This window comes from Phytophthora infestans, genomic scaffold (genome assembly GCF_000142945.1).
Source record: "Phytophthora infestans T30-4 supercont1.19 genomic scaffold, whole genome shotgun sequence".
In the NCBI taxonomy this organism is placed as follows: Eukaryota; Oomycota; class Peronosporomycetes; order Peronosporales; family Peronosporaceae; genus Phytophthora; species Phytophthora infestans.
Window position 1 is genome coordinate 1,281,940 of NW_003303740.1, and position 15,160 is coordinate 1,297,099.

The following is a 15,160-nucleotide window of genomic DNA, read 5'->3' on the forward strand; positions in this document are numbered from 1 at the left end:
TTGTTAGCTCTATTCTAGGCTGCATACGTTGATCTATCTCAAGAAGAGGCTGATTGTCCACTTCCTTTGTTCTTGGAGTCGCTCTCGAGCTGTCGATACGTGTTGAGCACTCGCAACGACGCCGTTTTGCGACGAATAGCCGCTGGGCTGACAACTACGTGCCTTTGTGGGTTGATGGTGCTGTTGGCTGCTTGCTGGTAGATTTGCTTGAGCAGGTTTAGCTGATTCGCTTTTGCTTCCAGCTCGTCCAGCAATGGAGTCAAAGCTTGCGATAACTGCGCAGAGCTAATACCTGAGCCATCTTGAGATCCAGAGACCCCTCGACGATTGTTTGTCTCCATCTGAGTGACTAGAGCTCTATACCGGTTGTTGAGAGCTTTGAACTCCTTCTCAGCAGATGCAATAGCTGTGTGTAGATCCTCCATTATTTGACACTACACAGAAGAACGAACAGACTGTCAGGTGATGGGATGATTGAAGACAAGGACGGGGAGGTACCTGCATGGGACTCGTGTACGTTTTCGGCAAAGCAGATGCCACTTCGATAGGTGGGGGTTTGCCGCTGGCACTGTGATACTGGACCCATGTGGGCGGCGACGATGATGCGGCTTCGTTGGTTGGTGTCGCTTGTGAAGGAGCTGGCGGTGCTGGACTAATGTCCTCTCTATTGGTAGCTGCAGAGTTGTCTGTCGTCGGCTGGTTTGAAGAGGATCCTGGCGTTGTCGATGCGCCACTAAGAAGTGTCGGCATGACGTACGTTGTATCGCATCGTCGCAGTGCATCTTGGATGTTTCCAATCAACGAGAATGACGGCTGGACTGAATTACCCAGCAAGAATGGGATCTCCCTAAAGGAAAACAATGTCGGTTAGTGCTTGGATTTCTAGATCCAGTGGACAGAAGACCGACGTACTTGCCGAGATTGGCTTCTCGCAACAGAGTCATGTTGTTGACGCTCTCGGTTTTCTTTGGTTTCTTAGTAGTCGAGGATGCCGTTCCGGTCGCTGCCTTCTTTTTCTTCAGCGTTTTGGCCGGAGTCTCTCCCCTGGAATGTGAGGATCGTCGTGCTGTTGCCTCGCTGGCTGCTGCTGCACTAGCACGACTTGCAGCTGTGGGTCGAAGCAGAGTTGACGAACGTATCTGCTGTTGGAGTTTCTTGTTCTTCTTCATCGCCTGGTTCGCAGCTTCCGTCGTCTCCAAAACTTTGGCTACCAGCTTTTCGTTCAGCTGTGAGATCGACGCCACTGTTTGCTACATAAGAAATAGTAAAGATCAGTCGGTGCAGCTCCAGTCTCCAAGCGGATGAGTGCTTGCGTATACCTCTGCGTCTTTCATTCGCTCTCTACTCTCGGCACAATTCGTGGATTCACGCTGAACTTGCGCTTCGAGTAGCTCGTTTCGCTCTACAGTGGCCTGCTCTTTCTGACGTACTTGAGTGAGCTCAGCTTGCAGCTCGTCCACGACACGTTTATGGTTGCTATTAGACTCCTTCATCTCTGCACATAACGTGGGTGAGTTGTCGAGCGTTTTTTTTATCAGCACCAAACTCTAGAGCTTACCAGCTTTTTGACGCGAGCGATGTGACTCCGAGATCTCAAGTCGTGACTGCAACTCGTCTGCTTTGGCTGATAAATTCTTTGCAAGCTCCTGGAAATGCTGCAGTTCGTTGTGAGTCGTCTCTCTTCGCTCCTCGGATCTGACGAGTTGTAACTTGAGCTCTTCACGGTCACAACGCAGTGCGTCGTACGCGGCTCTGGCAGATTCCTTGGTTTGCCCCAGCTCGTAGGACAACTTCTTCTCCGTTGCAGTCAACTCTGCTTCTCTCTTTCGAGCAGTCAACTTGGCATCTGAAAGTTGCTGTAATAAACTCTCGCGCTCTTGTTCCAATCGACCGATCTTGTCTTGCAATGCCTTGAGAGCCGCCAACATAGCTCGAGACCCTTGGGCACCCCCACCGCTTCCTCCGCTTGTTACATTACTTTTCATAGGAAACGCAAATCCAGCATACGTGCCCGGTACTTTAAAGGGTGGAGGAGGGGTGCTGAAGATTTTCTTGTCAAAGCTAAGACCTTCATCCCCAGATACTGCACCCCCTTTAAGCTTGTTGGGAAGAGGATCACCACTATCATTTTCTCGCTTTGATACCGGTTTATTTCTCTTCCACCCACTCGATATGTTGGAACTCGATCGGGGCAGGTGAAGAGAGGAATGTCTTGGCTTCATTCGTGTGGTTTCCGTCGGACGAGTCTGACTTGCAGCAGCTACCGCAGTCGCTGCGGTAAGATATTCATGCAACGCTGTGGCGGATGTTATATTGGGCCTTTTCTGCGTAACCGGGTTATCGTCGCTGTCATCGTGTCGAGTTAACTTCTTCAGCGTCGCTTTCAAGCTTTCTAGTTCGTTCCCTGAGCTTGTCGGTGATCCAAGTGACTCCCGTAAGGACGTAGCTAGATGTTTATACGCTTTCGAGGTGGTTTTCTTGGGTTCTTGATTTCTTTTAATTCGACGAAACTCTGACGTTTCCTCGTCAGATTCTGACGAGTCATCGCTATCACTGTCACCTCGACTGGAGGCGAGATCTTCCTCACTCTCACTACCTGAGCTGTCGGAGTTGTTCGATCGCTCTGGTTGATTACTCGTTGGTTTTTTTCGCGGACTTGCAGCCCAGTACGACTTCGATTTTAGAGAATGAAGACTTGTCTGAGCTCTTGGACCCTTTAAATCGTCATGCTCCTGCTGAACTCGATTATCCTTTCTCTTAACTACATTCACGCGGCTAGTTTGTGACTTGCTGTGGCGACGAGTTTTCCGTGGAGAAATGAGGATCCGACTGTGTGAAGAGATCTCAATCAGCTGCTCCTCTCCTTCCGAGGAGGACCAAGACTCGCTGTCACCGGCGTCGGATGCGCTGGTGGAAGCCATTTCCTGCTCAATAACACACGTTTCAACTAACGAAACCCCATTTTCCAAGGTCGCGACGTTTCCTCAACCCAAGAAACGACCATTGCACGGAAGCTCGTTACAGTAATCGGGTGCAACAACGGTAGATTTCCTTGTCGGACGAGGTAGTTTTACGACCCAAAGATTGCGACACCATGTCATGGTTCATGACGCAAGAGCCTTCCATTTAGAAACATGCAACACAGATTCAAAGTAGCGAGCTGATTGCCTGCTGAGCCGAAACGCGGCCGAAGACCACGCACTCCGCGAGTGAGTTGCCACCCAGACGGTTGGCACCGTGTAATCCTCCTGAAACTTCTCCGGCAGCAAACAGACCCGGCACAACCTCTCCGTTCTTGTGGATCACTTCCGTGTTCTCCGTAATCTTAACACCACCTGCAGCAAATACGTTAACAATCCACAACTCAAAAGTCATTGGTAACTTGCTAAGTACACTCAAAACATACCCATAGTGTAGTGAACGGTAGGAGCCACTTCCATCGCCACGATCTGCATCCGAGTGTCGATAGTGGCGAGACGCTCAATCGGGTACGGGAACGTCTTCTTTCCAAACGGATCCTCCTGGTTGCCGCCAGCTATTTCCGCGTAATCATTCAGCTCCTTCAGCAGAGCTTGTGGGTCGTCAAAGTGACAGAACTCAGCAGCTTCTGCGACCGATTTTGTCATCGTTACGATGCCCATGTGTTTGTAGAAAGGCAGCTCCGATGCCATCGCCTTCGCGCCGTCCTCGAACAATAACATGTACGCTTGTTGACCAGGCTGAGCCAGTATAGCATCCGAGGCCTTGTCACGAGTTGTCAGTTCGTCCACGAAGCGTTTGCCATTCTTGTTCAGCAACACAGCTCCAGAGCCTCGGATGGCTTCAGGGGCGAGGAAACGCGTGCCAGCCTCACGGTCTTTCGGGTTGATAAAACCTGTCGGATGCAGCTGCACTTTGTCCATAAGCGTGAGGTCCACGCCAATGGCTTCCGACATCAGAGCACCTTCGCCCTGCGCCCACACGCCGTTAGTCGTCGGGTACATCTCCATACCAGGGGAAAAGCGCTTGAGCATCTTGTGACTAGCCGAGAAGCCTCCCGTGGTCAGGATCACAGCCTTACTGTAGATGGAAACTGTCTGTCCATCGACCAGCTTGACTTCAACGCCCGTCACGCTCGGAGGGGTCTGTGTCTCGTCCGCTAGTAAAAGTTTCTTAGCTGTAGCTCCAGTGAGGATCTCAATGTTGTCTCTGGTGACGATCTCCTTCTGCAGTGTACTGATAATTGCGAATCCGATGTTGGGTCCGCTCTTGTTGCGGTGCGTGCGCTTGGCGGAGTGGCCACCGAGCTGTGAGAGCACCGACAGATCCACGTTGTATTTCTCCAGAAACTCCTTGGTGTCTGGAGTCTGGAGTAGCAACAAATTAGCTCAAATCTAGGGATCTACATCGTATCGACTGACACACCTTGGGGATGAAGGTGTCGACGATCTTCTCGACAGCAAGTCCACCACCCGACTTCAGAGTGTCTCGTGTGAATACTGGCTCGTCGGCGGCGTCCAGTGCCGCGTTGATACCGGATGAAGCTTTGGCTGAGTTGCCTCCGACCTTCTTTTCCTTTTCCACGAGCAGAATCTTGAGCGACGGATCCAGATTGGCGGCTTCCAGACTGGCGGTGAGACCTACAAAGCTCTTGGGTTAGTGACTGTATCTCTTTGATAAGTTTACGATAGCTAACGCACCAGCCAGTCCGGCACCGACAATAGTGAGGTCCACGTGCTTCTCCATAGCGGCGTGTTGTTGTGTGACGTTGTCAGGCGAACTGCCGGCCATTGATGGCAGTTTTCATTTCGTATCTGTATCTAAACCGAGCAGCAGAGGGAGCACCACCAGCAGTAAGACGGCGGGCGAGCGGCGTTGCTGTCTACCAGGGAAGATTGCAGAATGGACCATCATCACCTACCAGGTCAAAGTGTCGAGTGTCAAGCTGCGGAGCTTGGGTTTACCTGATAAGAAAACGATTTTAGCGTCAAAGATACGTTGACGTGTTTGTGCATGCTCTTTGCACCCGCAGTGTCATGATAAACTTGCCTCGCAGGAGGCGCCGGGCGAGTGTGCTTGACAGCATATCGAAGAATGACAACGTGGACGCAGTACTGTATCATATAAAAACCAAAGTGATAAGTGATGAGCTTTTAGAAAATTGTTGTGGAAATTCCACAGTGGAATGAAGGTGGACAATTTAGGAAGAGTAGTACAGTACTACTGCGAAGAAGAGTCAGATAGTACATCTACTACTACTAGAATCTGGGTACATGTACTACTGTGAAGCATCTTGTAGTAGTACTTTCATTTGTACTACTAGAATAACCTCGTTGTACTACAAGTAGTAAGATGTTGCTGCGGTACTACTACTTACGAAGTAGTACCTCTTCGTTTTGTTTTAGTAATACTGTAGTATGAGTTATCAGTGCATCTGAAGTAGCTTCGCAAAATTGTCACGAAAAGTAGTACTAAAGTACTACTACTGCTTTGAAGTAAAAAAGGAGTTTTACGTCTTTAAAGTAATTTTAGAGAGAGACAAGCAAGATCGTTCAGATGAAAACAATATTGCTGATACTTAATCTATCCCTTGAGGAGAGCCTTCGACTGGAGTCCCTTCCGGAAGGCCTTAATAACCCGAATCTGGGCGCGAATGCGAGCGAGGCTACGAACCCAAAGCTCCTGGCCGCGACCAGAGTTCGAAGTCATCTTGCGAACTTCATCCTCGTCCACCTCGCGGCAAAGAGCCATCCAGCTGGGAGCGTTCTTCATGGAAATCGAGCGCAGCACGAGCCCAAGCGGCATCGAGACGAAGCCCATGCCGATACAGGCGAACCACTGGCCAACGCTGAGAGGCTTGCACTTGAACCAGTCACCAGTGTGCTGCACCATCACGTACTGCATGGCAACCTGCAGCACGCACACGTACAGGAAGACGCGGTTCTTGGTGATACCCGTGAAGATGTTGATCTCATCGTGAATCTTACGGCAGTTGAGCTCGTTGAAGAGTTGAGCCCACACGAACGTGTTGAACACGATGGTCATGTGGACCGTCGGGTCATCTTCGATTTCCTCGGGAAGGTCAGGAAGGCGGCCAGACGGGATGTCGAACCACTTCTCACCAGTGAACACAATGACCAGCAGCAGAATCAGCTGGTACGCAGACTGACCGAGGATGTGCTTGGTCATCTTCTTAGAGATAAGCGGCTGCGTCTTCGGGTACGGCTTGCGCTCCAGAAGTTGAGGCGTGGGCTCCTCAGTGGCCAGAGCCAGCGAGGCGAATGAGTCCATGATCAGATTGACCCACAGCATCTGCACAGCAGACAGAGGAGACTGCTCCAGCACGACGGCACCGATGAAAGCCAGCGAGATAGCAACCACGTTGACAGTCAGCTGGAACTGCAGGAACTTGGCGATCGAGTCGTACACGTTACGTCCCCACTTGATGGCGTTCACGATAGAGTTGAAGTTGTCGTCCATCAGAATAATATCCGAGGCATCCTTGGCCACAGCCGTGCCACTGATACCCATAGCGAACCCCACGTTGGCCTTCTTAAGAGCAGGAGCGTCATTAGTACCGTCACCGGTGACAGCAACAACCTGAGGGCCGTGCGGGATAACGTTGCTCTGCATGAGACCAGACACCAGCGTGTACTTGTCCTTAGGCGATGAACGGGCGAGCACACGAAGCATAGGCCAGATGTTGTCAAACTCCGATTGGATGATGTTGCCCTGAGCGTCCAGCACACGGCTACGGAACGTCAGTCCGTCCATGATCAACGAGCCATCACCAGGTTGTGTGATACCACACTTGCTGGCAATGGAGCGAGCAGTCGTGATGTTGTCTCCAGTCACCATACGCACGGTAATACCGGCACGATAGCACTTCTGAATAGCACCGGGCACCTCGGGACGCACGGGGTCTTCAATGCCCACAATGGCCACACAAGTCAAGTTCTTCTCCACATCCTCATCAGACCAGTTAGCCGTCTCCTCAGCAGGCACGTCCAAGTCACGGTAGGCCAGACACAACGTACGGTACGCCTGAGACGCGTACTTCTCAATCACCTCGTCACCAATCTTCGCCTTGCGAGCATCATCCAGAGCCTCAATGGAGCCATCTACACGCTGCATGTCCTGGCACAGACCAAGCACCACCTCCGTGGCCCCCTTGGTGTACACACGGCACGTGGTCGCACTACGACGAACCACCACGGACATACGCTTCTTGGCACTGCTGAACGTCAACATGTGCACCACTTCATTGTTCAGGCGAATCTCGGGGTACTCGACGCCACCATCACGAATGTACTGCAGCAGAGCGCACTCCGTCTTGTTACCAGTGTGTTCAGGCAGTCCGTTGTCCACCTTGGGAGGCAAGATCTCGGCCGTCGAGTTGACAGCAATACCCACGCACAGAGCCTCCTTAGTGGCGTCTGAGAGAGCACCAACACCCTCCGTAGCAGAAGAGAACTCCTGGTCTCCAATCCACAGCTGCATCACCGTCATACGGTTGGTCGTCAGGGTGCCGGTCTTGTCGGAGCACACGGTCGTGGCACTTCCCATCGTCTCACAAGCGTCCAAGTGACGCACCAGATTGTTGTCCACCAGCATCTTCTTGACCGAGTAGGCCAGAGCGATGGTCACAGCGAGCGGTAGACCCTCGGGGATAGCCACCACAAGCACCGTAATAGCAATAATGAAGAAGTTGAGGTAGTCACTGACGTATCCGCTCTTCCAGGGCTTGTTGTCGTTGCCGAACGTGTCGATGGAGAAGCGGATCGACATGATCACGAACACCAGCAGAGCCACAAGCGTACCGAGCTTGCCGATAAGCACCGTCAAGTTGTACAGCTTGCCTTCAAGAGGAGACTGACTCTCCTCCTCTTCTCCACCCTTGGTCTCTTCCTCGAGGGTAGCGACGTTCTTGGGGGTCTCAATCTCGACGTAGATCTGGTCGTCAGCAGCGTCCGGGTTCTTCTTGGTCTTGCTGTCACTTCCACCGGCAGCAGCTCCCGGTCGGTTGCCGTTGATCAGACTCTTGATGATACCAGCCTGCGAGTGTTCGCCGACACACACCACGAGCATCTTACCGACACCTTCCATGACCTTCGTGCCGGAGAGTAAGAACGGGTTGTCAGCGTTCTTGGAGAGCAGATCCGACTCACCCGTCATGGCACTCTCGTCCATCTTGATCTCCTTCTCGTCGAACACGATACCGTCGGCCGGGATGATGTCACCCAAGTCCACACGGACAATGTCGCCCACCACGAGGCTCCACTTGCTGACTTCAGCAGGCTGGCCGTTACGAATGACCTTGATCTTCTCGTCTTCCTTGACAGCGTTCAGGGCGCGGAACTGCGCTTCCTTCTGGTAGTCGTTCATAGCCGTTACGATCGTGACGACGACGACGGCCAGAATGATACAAGCTCCTTCGACCCAGCCGGTCTCGGGATGGTCGCCCACTGTACTCGATAGGATGATGGAGATGAAACCCGAGATGGTCAACACGATGATCGTGATGTCCTGATACGCGTCCCACATGAGCTCCAGGAAGCTCTTGGGCTTGGGGGGCGGCACGTAGTTCTTGCCGAACGATTCCTCACGCTTGGCGAGATCCGCGGCGTTGTTCGAGTCGAGACCTTGACGAGGGTCCACGTTGAGCGCAGCGGCAACGCCCTCGAGGCCGCCCATGCTAGCGAGCACGTTCTGTTGCTTCTCATGAGGGGTCTCCACGAGTCGGATGAGGTCTCCCGTGACCAGCTTGAACGAGGCCATGGTCTCTTCTTCTTTAGTCGACGAGCGGGAGAATGATAAGATCGAATCTCCAGATCAGGACGCACAGACACGGGGCAGAGGCGATCGAGTAAAGCTGTTTTTAGTCGAGTACCTTTATACCAGACTGTAGGCTTGACTTGAATCTGCCGAGGGAAGTTCGGGAATGACCGAGGCCTTCGACTAAGCGGGTTGACGAGCTCGTCCCCCTTCGCCCAACCCGTTGTTGGTGTGTCGTTCGTGTGTTGGTACAGAGCCAGAGGCACTCCAGACGGGCCAGACGATTTGGGGCTGGGGAAAGGTCCCGCGCAAATCGAGATAAGCGTGCAGTCAACAAAAGCAGCCAGCAGTGGTGGTGGTGAAGGTAGGTGATACCAAACGCTTGTAGGCTTGGAAGTCAAGTCGTGGAAACCAAGACAAAAAGTTGCGAAGGTGGAGACATCTTCAAGCAAGCTTGCCGCGTTTTTCTTTTGGCGTAGGTGCAACTGATCCGGCGGATCCGCTATCGAGAGGAATCGGATCTCAGAGATGAATCTCGCTGATTTGACTGAATCTCACTAGCCCGGTGGCGGTGGATTTTTTAACTGAATGTTTCAATATGCATTCATAAAGGGTTTTGACTGGTGTATTTTTACCGCTGGAAAGCTGCGTGTCCACCTCGAGCTACGATCACAGATCTTCCGTAGATTTTAACATGGCGTGTGTTGCTGTATTATAGGTCAGGTTGAAAAAGAAGTCGCTGGGTTGTGTGCGGATATCAATCTCGCACTGCTCTGCTTGCAGTGCTGGACGATTAAGCATCAAAATGGCCAATCAGATTGGCGGTACGAAGATGACCCGTCGCTGTGCTTAATCGAATGTCAAAGATCGCCACCAACTTCGCGCCTTCCGAGAACTAAACGGTTAATTACACACTTAAACTTAAGTTATGCTATCTGGCCCTTTCAGTTGGCTGTCGACATGTATCCAGCGTCAAACTCGACACATGTAGCAGTACATGGTTTGTCAGCTCTCAAGCATGCGATATGAGGCGAACGCACGCATCTTAATAACGCGGCAAGTTCATTTTCCACGAAAGATGGCTGTGAAAGTGCAGTTTACAGAGTTTCCAATGGAGTTGTACATGTACAGTAGCCTGTTTGATGCATTGAGCATGTGATACAGTATGCTGACAGGCTGGCTTCGCTTTGCTTGCGAGACTCGAGTCGAGCCGGCATAAAATCCAGCGGAAATCAGTCCCGTGTCAGCAGCAAGACTCTTGTTGCGTGTTTCGGAGCAGTCTGACTGCTCGACTGGACCAACGTGCCGATCGGAACTCGAGGACTCGAGTACACATTTACAATCACAGAAGTACTGTATTGTGTACTTGTGTACTTAGTACAACAAAGTACCCAACCATAAATACATGTACATGAACATGTTGTCGACTGAAGATGTTTACTGTAGTCACCGTTGGTACATGTTTTGCGAGCCTTGCCGATACCATACATCTATCGCTTTTTGGATGCCTTCAAAAGGAACAGACTGTTCCACGGTGGCATTTTTGAGTTAAACTGAGAGGTGTAAGCCTGCTGCAATAAGATCTGCAATCAGTTGAATGGTGCTGGTGCCTCGGGCTGCCATCCAGCCTGGATTCCAGGGGATCTTTTCACCAGAATTGAATTATACATGTCAACCGGTATTAATACCCGTATCGAATAATAACATTCAGGCGACTTGCCCATTTTATGTGTGACCATTAAAGCTGCGATCGAGATGCTGCTTGGAAAAATTGAAAATCAAGAACTCAAGTACACCGGTACATACAGAACCGGGCTTCTCTTGCCGCTATAGGACTTCTACCGTTTAATAGGAGCCATTACCGGTACATGTAATTTGTTTGAGGGGATCATTTTGTCCCGTTCGAGGAAACTTGGTGACACAGTTGTCCCGTCTCCTCGAGAACCCTGGGCGACAACACTGGAAAGCGGCAATTCGAGCTCTTTGCTACTTATAGACTTCGCGTGAGCATGGCTTGGAGTTGGAACTGAAGCAAGCCCGTCAAAACCGCACTGCGCGTGTACGTTGGCCTTTGTAGCGCCTGGCGCTGTTACGCCTTAGCGAAAGTGACGGTCTCCAACCGAAGAATATGACTCGACGATGCCGAGCCGCGTCGCCTCCTCCAGTGAACGAGCCGGTGAAATACGATGATCCGCATGGGTACAGTACACACGAGATTTTTTTTGGTGATTTGCTTAAACTGCTGCACTGCAATAAAAATTCAGCGAATTTGTCTGAGGGCATCTCCACCGGCAAGTACTGCACGAAGCATTATAATACATGTAGAATAATTTCGTCCAACCATGGGATCAAAGTGGCTACATTACACGGAGGCCCGTGCAGCTTTCGCCTACATCAATACTGTAGCTTATTTATTCCAAATGTTTATTCCAATAAGCTGCTAAACAACATTTTGTATTTTTGTTGGTGCATCTTTTTATCAATACCTTTCGTTTTGGTTAGCCGAAGCCATTCTATCAGCATGCATATCCAAAAAAAACAAAAAGCTTGGCGTGGCCATCGCTGTAATGTACATGAAGTTTCTACATCTATACTGCTCTTCAGAAATGAACGCGCAAACATCCATGTTCCAACTTCGCGAAATATAGGCTGCTAACACGTTCAGATCAAGACAAATCGTGCTGATGCAAGGTAACAACGTCATACGGCCATTTGATAGAATACACTGCTTGTACCGTTCTTCTGATGTTGCTTTTGGTAATGCCAATGAATCCGTGCACAAAGGAGGGATCGATGACACTTTCGTGATTAAGTCTCCCAGAGTCTCCGTTAAAATTGCCGTTAAGAAATCTAGTAAGTATTTTGAATTATCTTTCGGGTTGTGATGCTAGTGCCATCGACCTCGGCAATTTATTTCAACGGATCAATTTGATCAATAAAAGGCGTTTAAATAACCTATTAAAAACAAAAACAATTTTTGTAGTATTATTTATGCACATGACAACTCCACAAAACAAAAACATGCATGGCTTTAGATAGATTGCGTCGTAATTAAAATGATAAATACGGTAAACTGCTACCACTGCCGGGCTGCTATGATGATCAGCCGAAATATCTATGACAAGCTAATACATTTCATTCGGCGATAGCACTATGCAGGTTTCTCGGGGAGATAGCCTTGGGAAAGATTATGCGCGTAGAGCAGAACTACGTGTATTGCTGTCTACTGTATGCACCTTTCGTTTCAATAGCTCTTCGAGTAAAAGTGAAACAACTGTAACACAGTCTAGGTAAATGGCATAACGCTTGGCGATAGGACTCTCTGTTTGTAATTTTTTTCGAGTGTATGGGAGACTTGCCAAATGACTCGTTTGACACAGGTCTTGTATCCGCGATTTCTGAAAAGGGAAGTGTGACAGGGTCGAGTTCAACTCGGCCTACATTAATATTGCGGTTGCTGCTGCATTGTTTTCACTTCAAGTGCCGATGGTATGTTCTGAAAGCTTTTTGAGTAAGCTTCCTTGTAATAATGATCACACGGCTGCTTGATTTAATGTTTAATTTTTTATGGAGGCTTAAGTTTGTAAAAAACTATTCAACTGCAGCCATTCTGCAACAACAAGTGCTGTGACCCTGTCGAACCAATGTTGGCAGCACTAATCGTACGAGACAACGCCCCTGACACATCTGCTACATAAGAGCAGTGGTGTCCCGAGCGTTGTAGGGTAAAGTGTTAGATAAATAACGTGAAATGCACCACAGCACTTCAGTAGCCAGCTACTATTGAAACTAACAAATACTTATTAAAAGTTGTCTAGCAGAAGTAAATACGCAAAGGATACCTATCGGTTCTGTGCTAGAGCTGACGCACCTCATTGTTTTATGGTGCTCTCTTAAAAGAAGCAGCCGTGGTCAGTGATAGTTTATCTGGTGGCGGAGCCCTACATTTTTTTCTAAATGTAGCTTGGACATTCATTCTTGCAACTGAAATGTGCTATGCGTTTGCTAGGCATATACGTGCCCGGTAAACTTTTCAACAGGTAAGATTCAATACTCGGTTGGTGGTTTCCCTCGTGTCGTGTGTGGCTTGAGGTTTAATGAACTAGGATCGGGCCTAATCATCTTCGTAAATTATACCGCCTGTGGAGTACGCTAGACGGCAGTAGCATGCGGGGTTACACTAGCCAACAATTAACCTTTATTTGAGCGTGATTGGGTTGTTTTCGTGTGAAACTTTGAAGTAAATTGCTAGACTCACCTAAAGATGTGAGAGACCGCGGCATGTACACATTGGGTGCCAGGTACTTACTAAACAAAAAATAGTACTGAATTTTTGTGTGCTTATATTAGTACTAATAAAATGGACTGTTATTACGTGCACAGCGTAAAGCAAAAAACAAACGCAAATCCAGTGCACTGATATTTGTTTTGTCAATTCAGTACAAAATTTACTTCAATCTTCTGCATAATCTTGGCGTCAGACGCGCGAATCGCGGGCGCGCAACAGCGCTTCCGGTCCGGTCGTGATAGGCATCCGGCAAGGCGGCAACGTCCGCCGACCGCTTAAGAATACTCTGGACGGTAGTGCGCTTTACTGCTTGGGGGGTCTTAAGGCGCTCCGTTGCCCAACGAGCAAGTTCGGAGTGAGAGCATGCAGGATCTGACTTGTGCTTCGCACAAAGACTGCTTTTGTGCTAGAGTTGGGGACATGTAGGAGAAAGGGCGATTTCCCATTGTCTTTGGCGGTAAAAATCAAAGTGTGTGCTTGTATGAAGACGTCCGATCCAAAATTTAAAATCAGATCGATGCGGCGTGTCATCCCTCCGCGAGGAGTTGAGGTTAATTGCTAGGTGGTGATGGGCAAAGGTAATTGCGCATCCGATTCGCGTAATCATAGAATCTGGCAGGGTATCGACTGATACCGGTGCCGAATTGGAGGTGCACGACTGTATTATGTACTACAGTAATTCTTGTTTTCTGTTTCAACGCGTTTTGTTAAGAGATTCGCCATGTGGTAATCTCAGCGCGATGTGTGTGCACGAAAAGGATCACTTGAATCTTTTAGCGGGCGTCCACGATTCCTCTGAATAGCCGTACTGAAAGTGCTGTTGACCCGGCTCAACAGCACTTGCCCGACCAATTATATGGAAAACAGCTGATCTGTGGACTACCTCGAAGTATAATACTGCGCTTCATCGTGCCGTGACCCCTTTACTTCGAAGTGCTAGTACAGTACATGCTACAGTAGTCAGTGGGCTAAATCAGCGCTGTACATGTGCACTCGCGTGACCGATGGCAGTACAGTACCTAGATAAGCTACTTCTACATCTACCGCGAATCTGCGATTCAACCGCTACGAGCTGAAGGCTTGATCCAATACCAACTGATGGGACGGTATCTTGTCTTCAGCTGTCATCAAACGATGTGGCGAAGCACCTCGTTTGCTCGTCGACGAGAGCTGCAGCAACAATTTGTTACAAACCCGATGTCTCAAGCATGCTGCAGGGAATATACACCGGCGATAGCCGCAGATATTGGCAGAGCGAGGGCGTCGCGCGCCAGGGTCGTTCTCCTCCACCCAAACCGACATTAAGCGACTGCGGTGGAGTCTCGATATGAAGAGCATTGAAGTTGCATTCACGTGACATAACCAGGCGTATTTTAATTTCCAGAAATTAGTCGATTTTAGAAAACTACTGTAGAAGCCTTTTCGGTGTATTAATAGACGGAAACACAGCAACGGCAAGGGCATCTACCCCTATGCAGAGCACTGCACAGGGGGCTTTAGAGCGCAGCTTTGATGACAGTTTACATGTACAGCAAGCAAGTCAGCGAGTCGATGAAAGCGCCTCACTTCGACTCAATGAATCTCAGCTTGCGTTCGAAACGCATCACATCAGGAATGTGGAAGATTCACTGCGTCTGTGGTACCCGCCATTGTATGATTTTAGAAAGAACGGGCTATCCCAGTCGTCGTAGTGAATCTTGAAGTTTCGATGGGCCATTAATCAATTGGTTACTGTTTTAATCAGAGGGTGATCATTCAGATTTGCTCAAAAGGCGCAACGCCGGCTTTCACGTCTGCGCGGCATTTATGCGTGGTACGTGTCCTGCTTTACCCCCCTCCTGCCATCGTCGCCCTCCAACACCACTCTCCAAGATTTTTGTAGATTCTAGGAGATGTGGGAAATACTTCCTAGAAGTTACTGCTTTGAACTTGAATCGCGAGTCTCAGATACATGCAGGCAGCACTCGACCCCACATCAACGGATGCTTCTTGTCAGAAAGGTGGTCTCCTCCTCGTCCGTGGTCGGTTGCCATCAGGGTTCTTTAGACAACTGTTCCTCGCATCAATCTCAACATCAGTTTCCGACTTGACTCTCACCCAGCACCCAAACCAGTTGCC

At 49.7% G+C, this 15,160-nt stretch overlaps 3 protein-coding genes across 3 annotated transcripts; all 3 read right to left on the reverse strand.

Annotated features, from left to right (window-relative positions):
- Positions 1–38: 38 nt before the first annotated feature.
- On the reverse strand, positions 39–2,005 carry PITG_11137 (uncharacterized protein; the record flags this gene model as incomplete). The annotated part of the gene is made up of 7 exons (XM_002901864.1): positions 39–434; positions 499–608; positions 654–847; positions 913–1,250; positions 1,320–1,495; positions 1,559–1,939; positions 1,993–2,005. 7 exons carry the CDS (start codon positions 2,003–2,005, stop codon positions 39–41), a joined length of 1,608 nt encoding a protein of 535 aa, XP_002901910.1.
- Positions 2,006–3,147: 1,142 nt separating this feature from the next.
- PITG_11138 (fumarate reductase flavoprotein subunit, putative) lies at positions 3,148–4,893 on the reverse strand (the record flags this gene model as incomplete). The annotated part of the gene is made up of 5 exons (XM_002901865.1): positions 3,148–3,335; positions 3,407–4,346; positions 4,405–4,619; positions 4,680–4,716; positions 4,828–4,893. The coding sequence occupies 5 exons, from the start codon at positions 4,891–4,893 to the stop codon at positions 3,148–3,150; spliced, it is 1,446 nt and encodes a 481-aa protein (XP_002901911.1).
- A 669-nt stretch (positions 4,894–5,562) lies between these two features.
- On the reverse strand, positions 5,563–8,757 carry PITG_11139 (P-type ATPase (P-ATPase) Superfamily; the record flags this gene model as incomplete). Its single annotated transcript, XM_002901866.1, has 1 exon — positions 5,563–8,757. One exon carries the CDS (start codon positions 8,755–8,757, stop codon positions 5,563–5,565), a length of 3,195 nt encoding a protein of 1,064 aa, XP_002901912.1.
- Between the last annotated feature and the right edge of the window lie 6,403 nt (positions 8,758–15,160).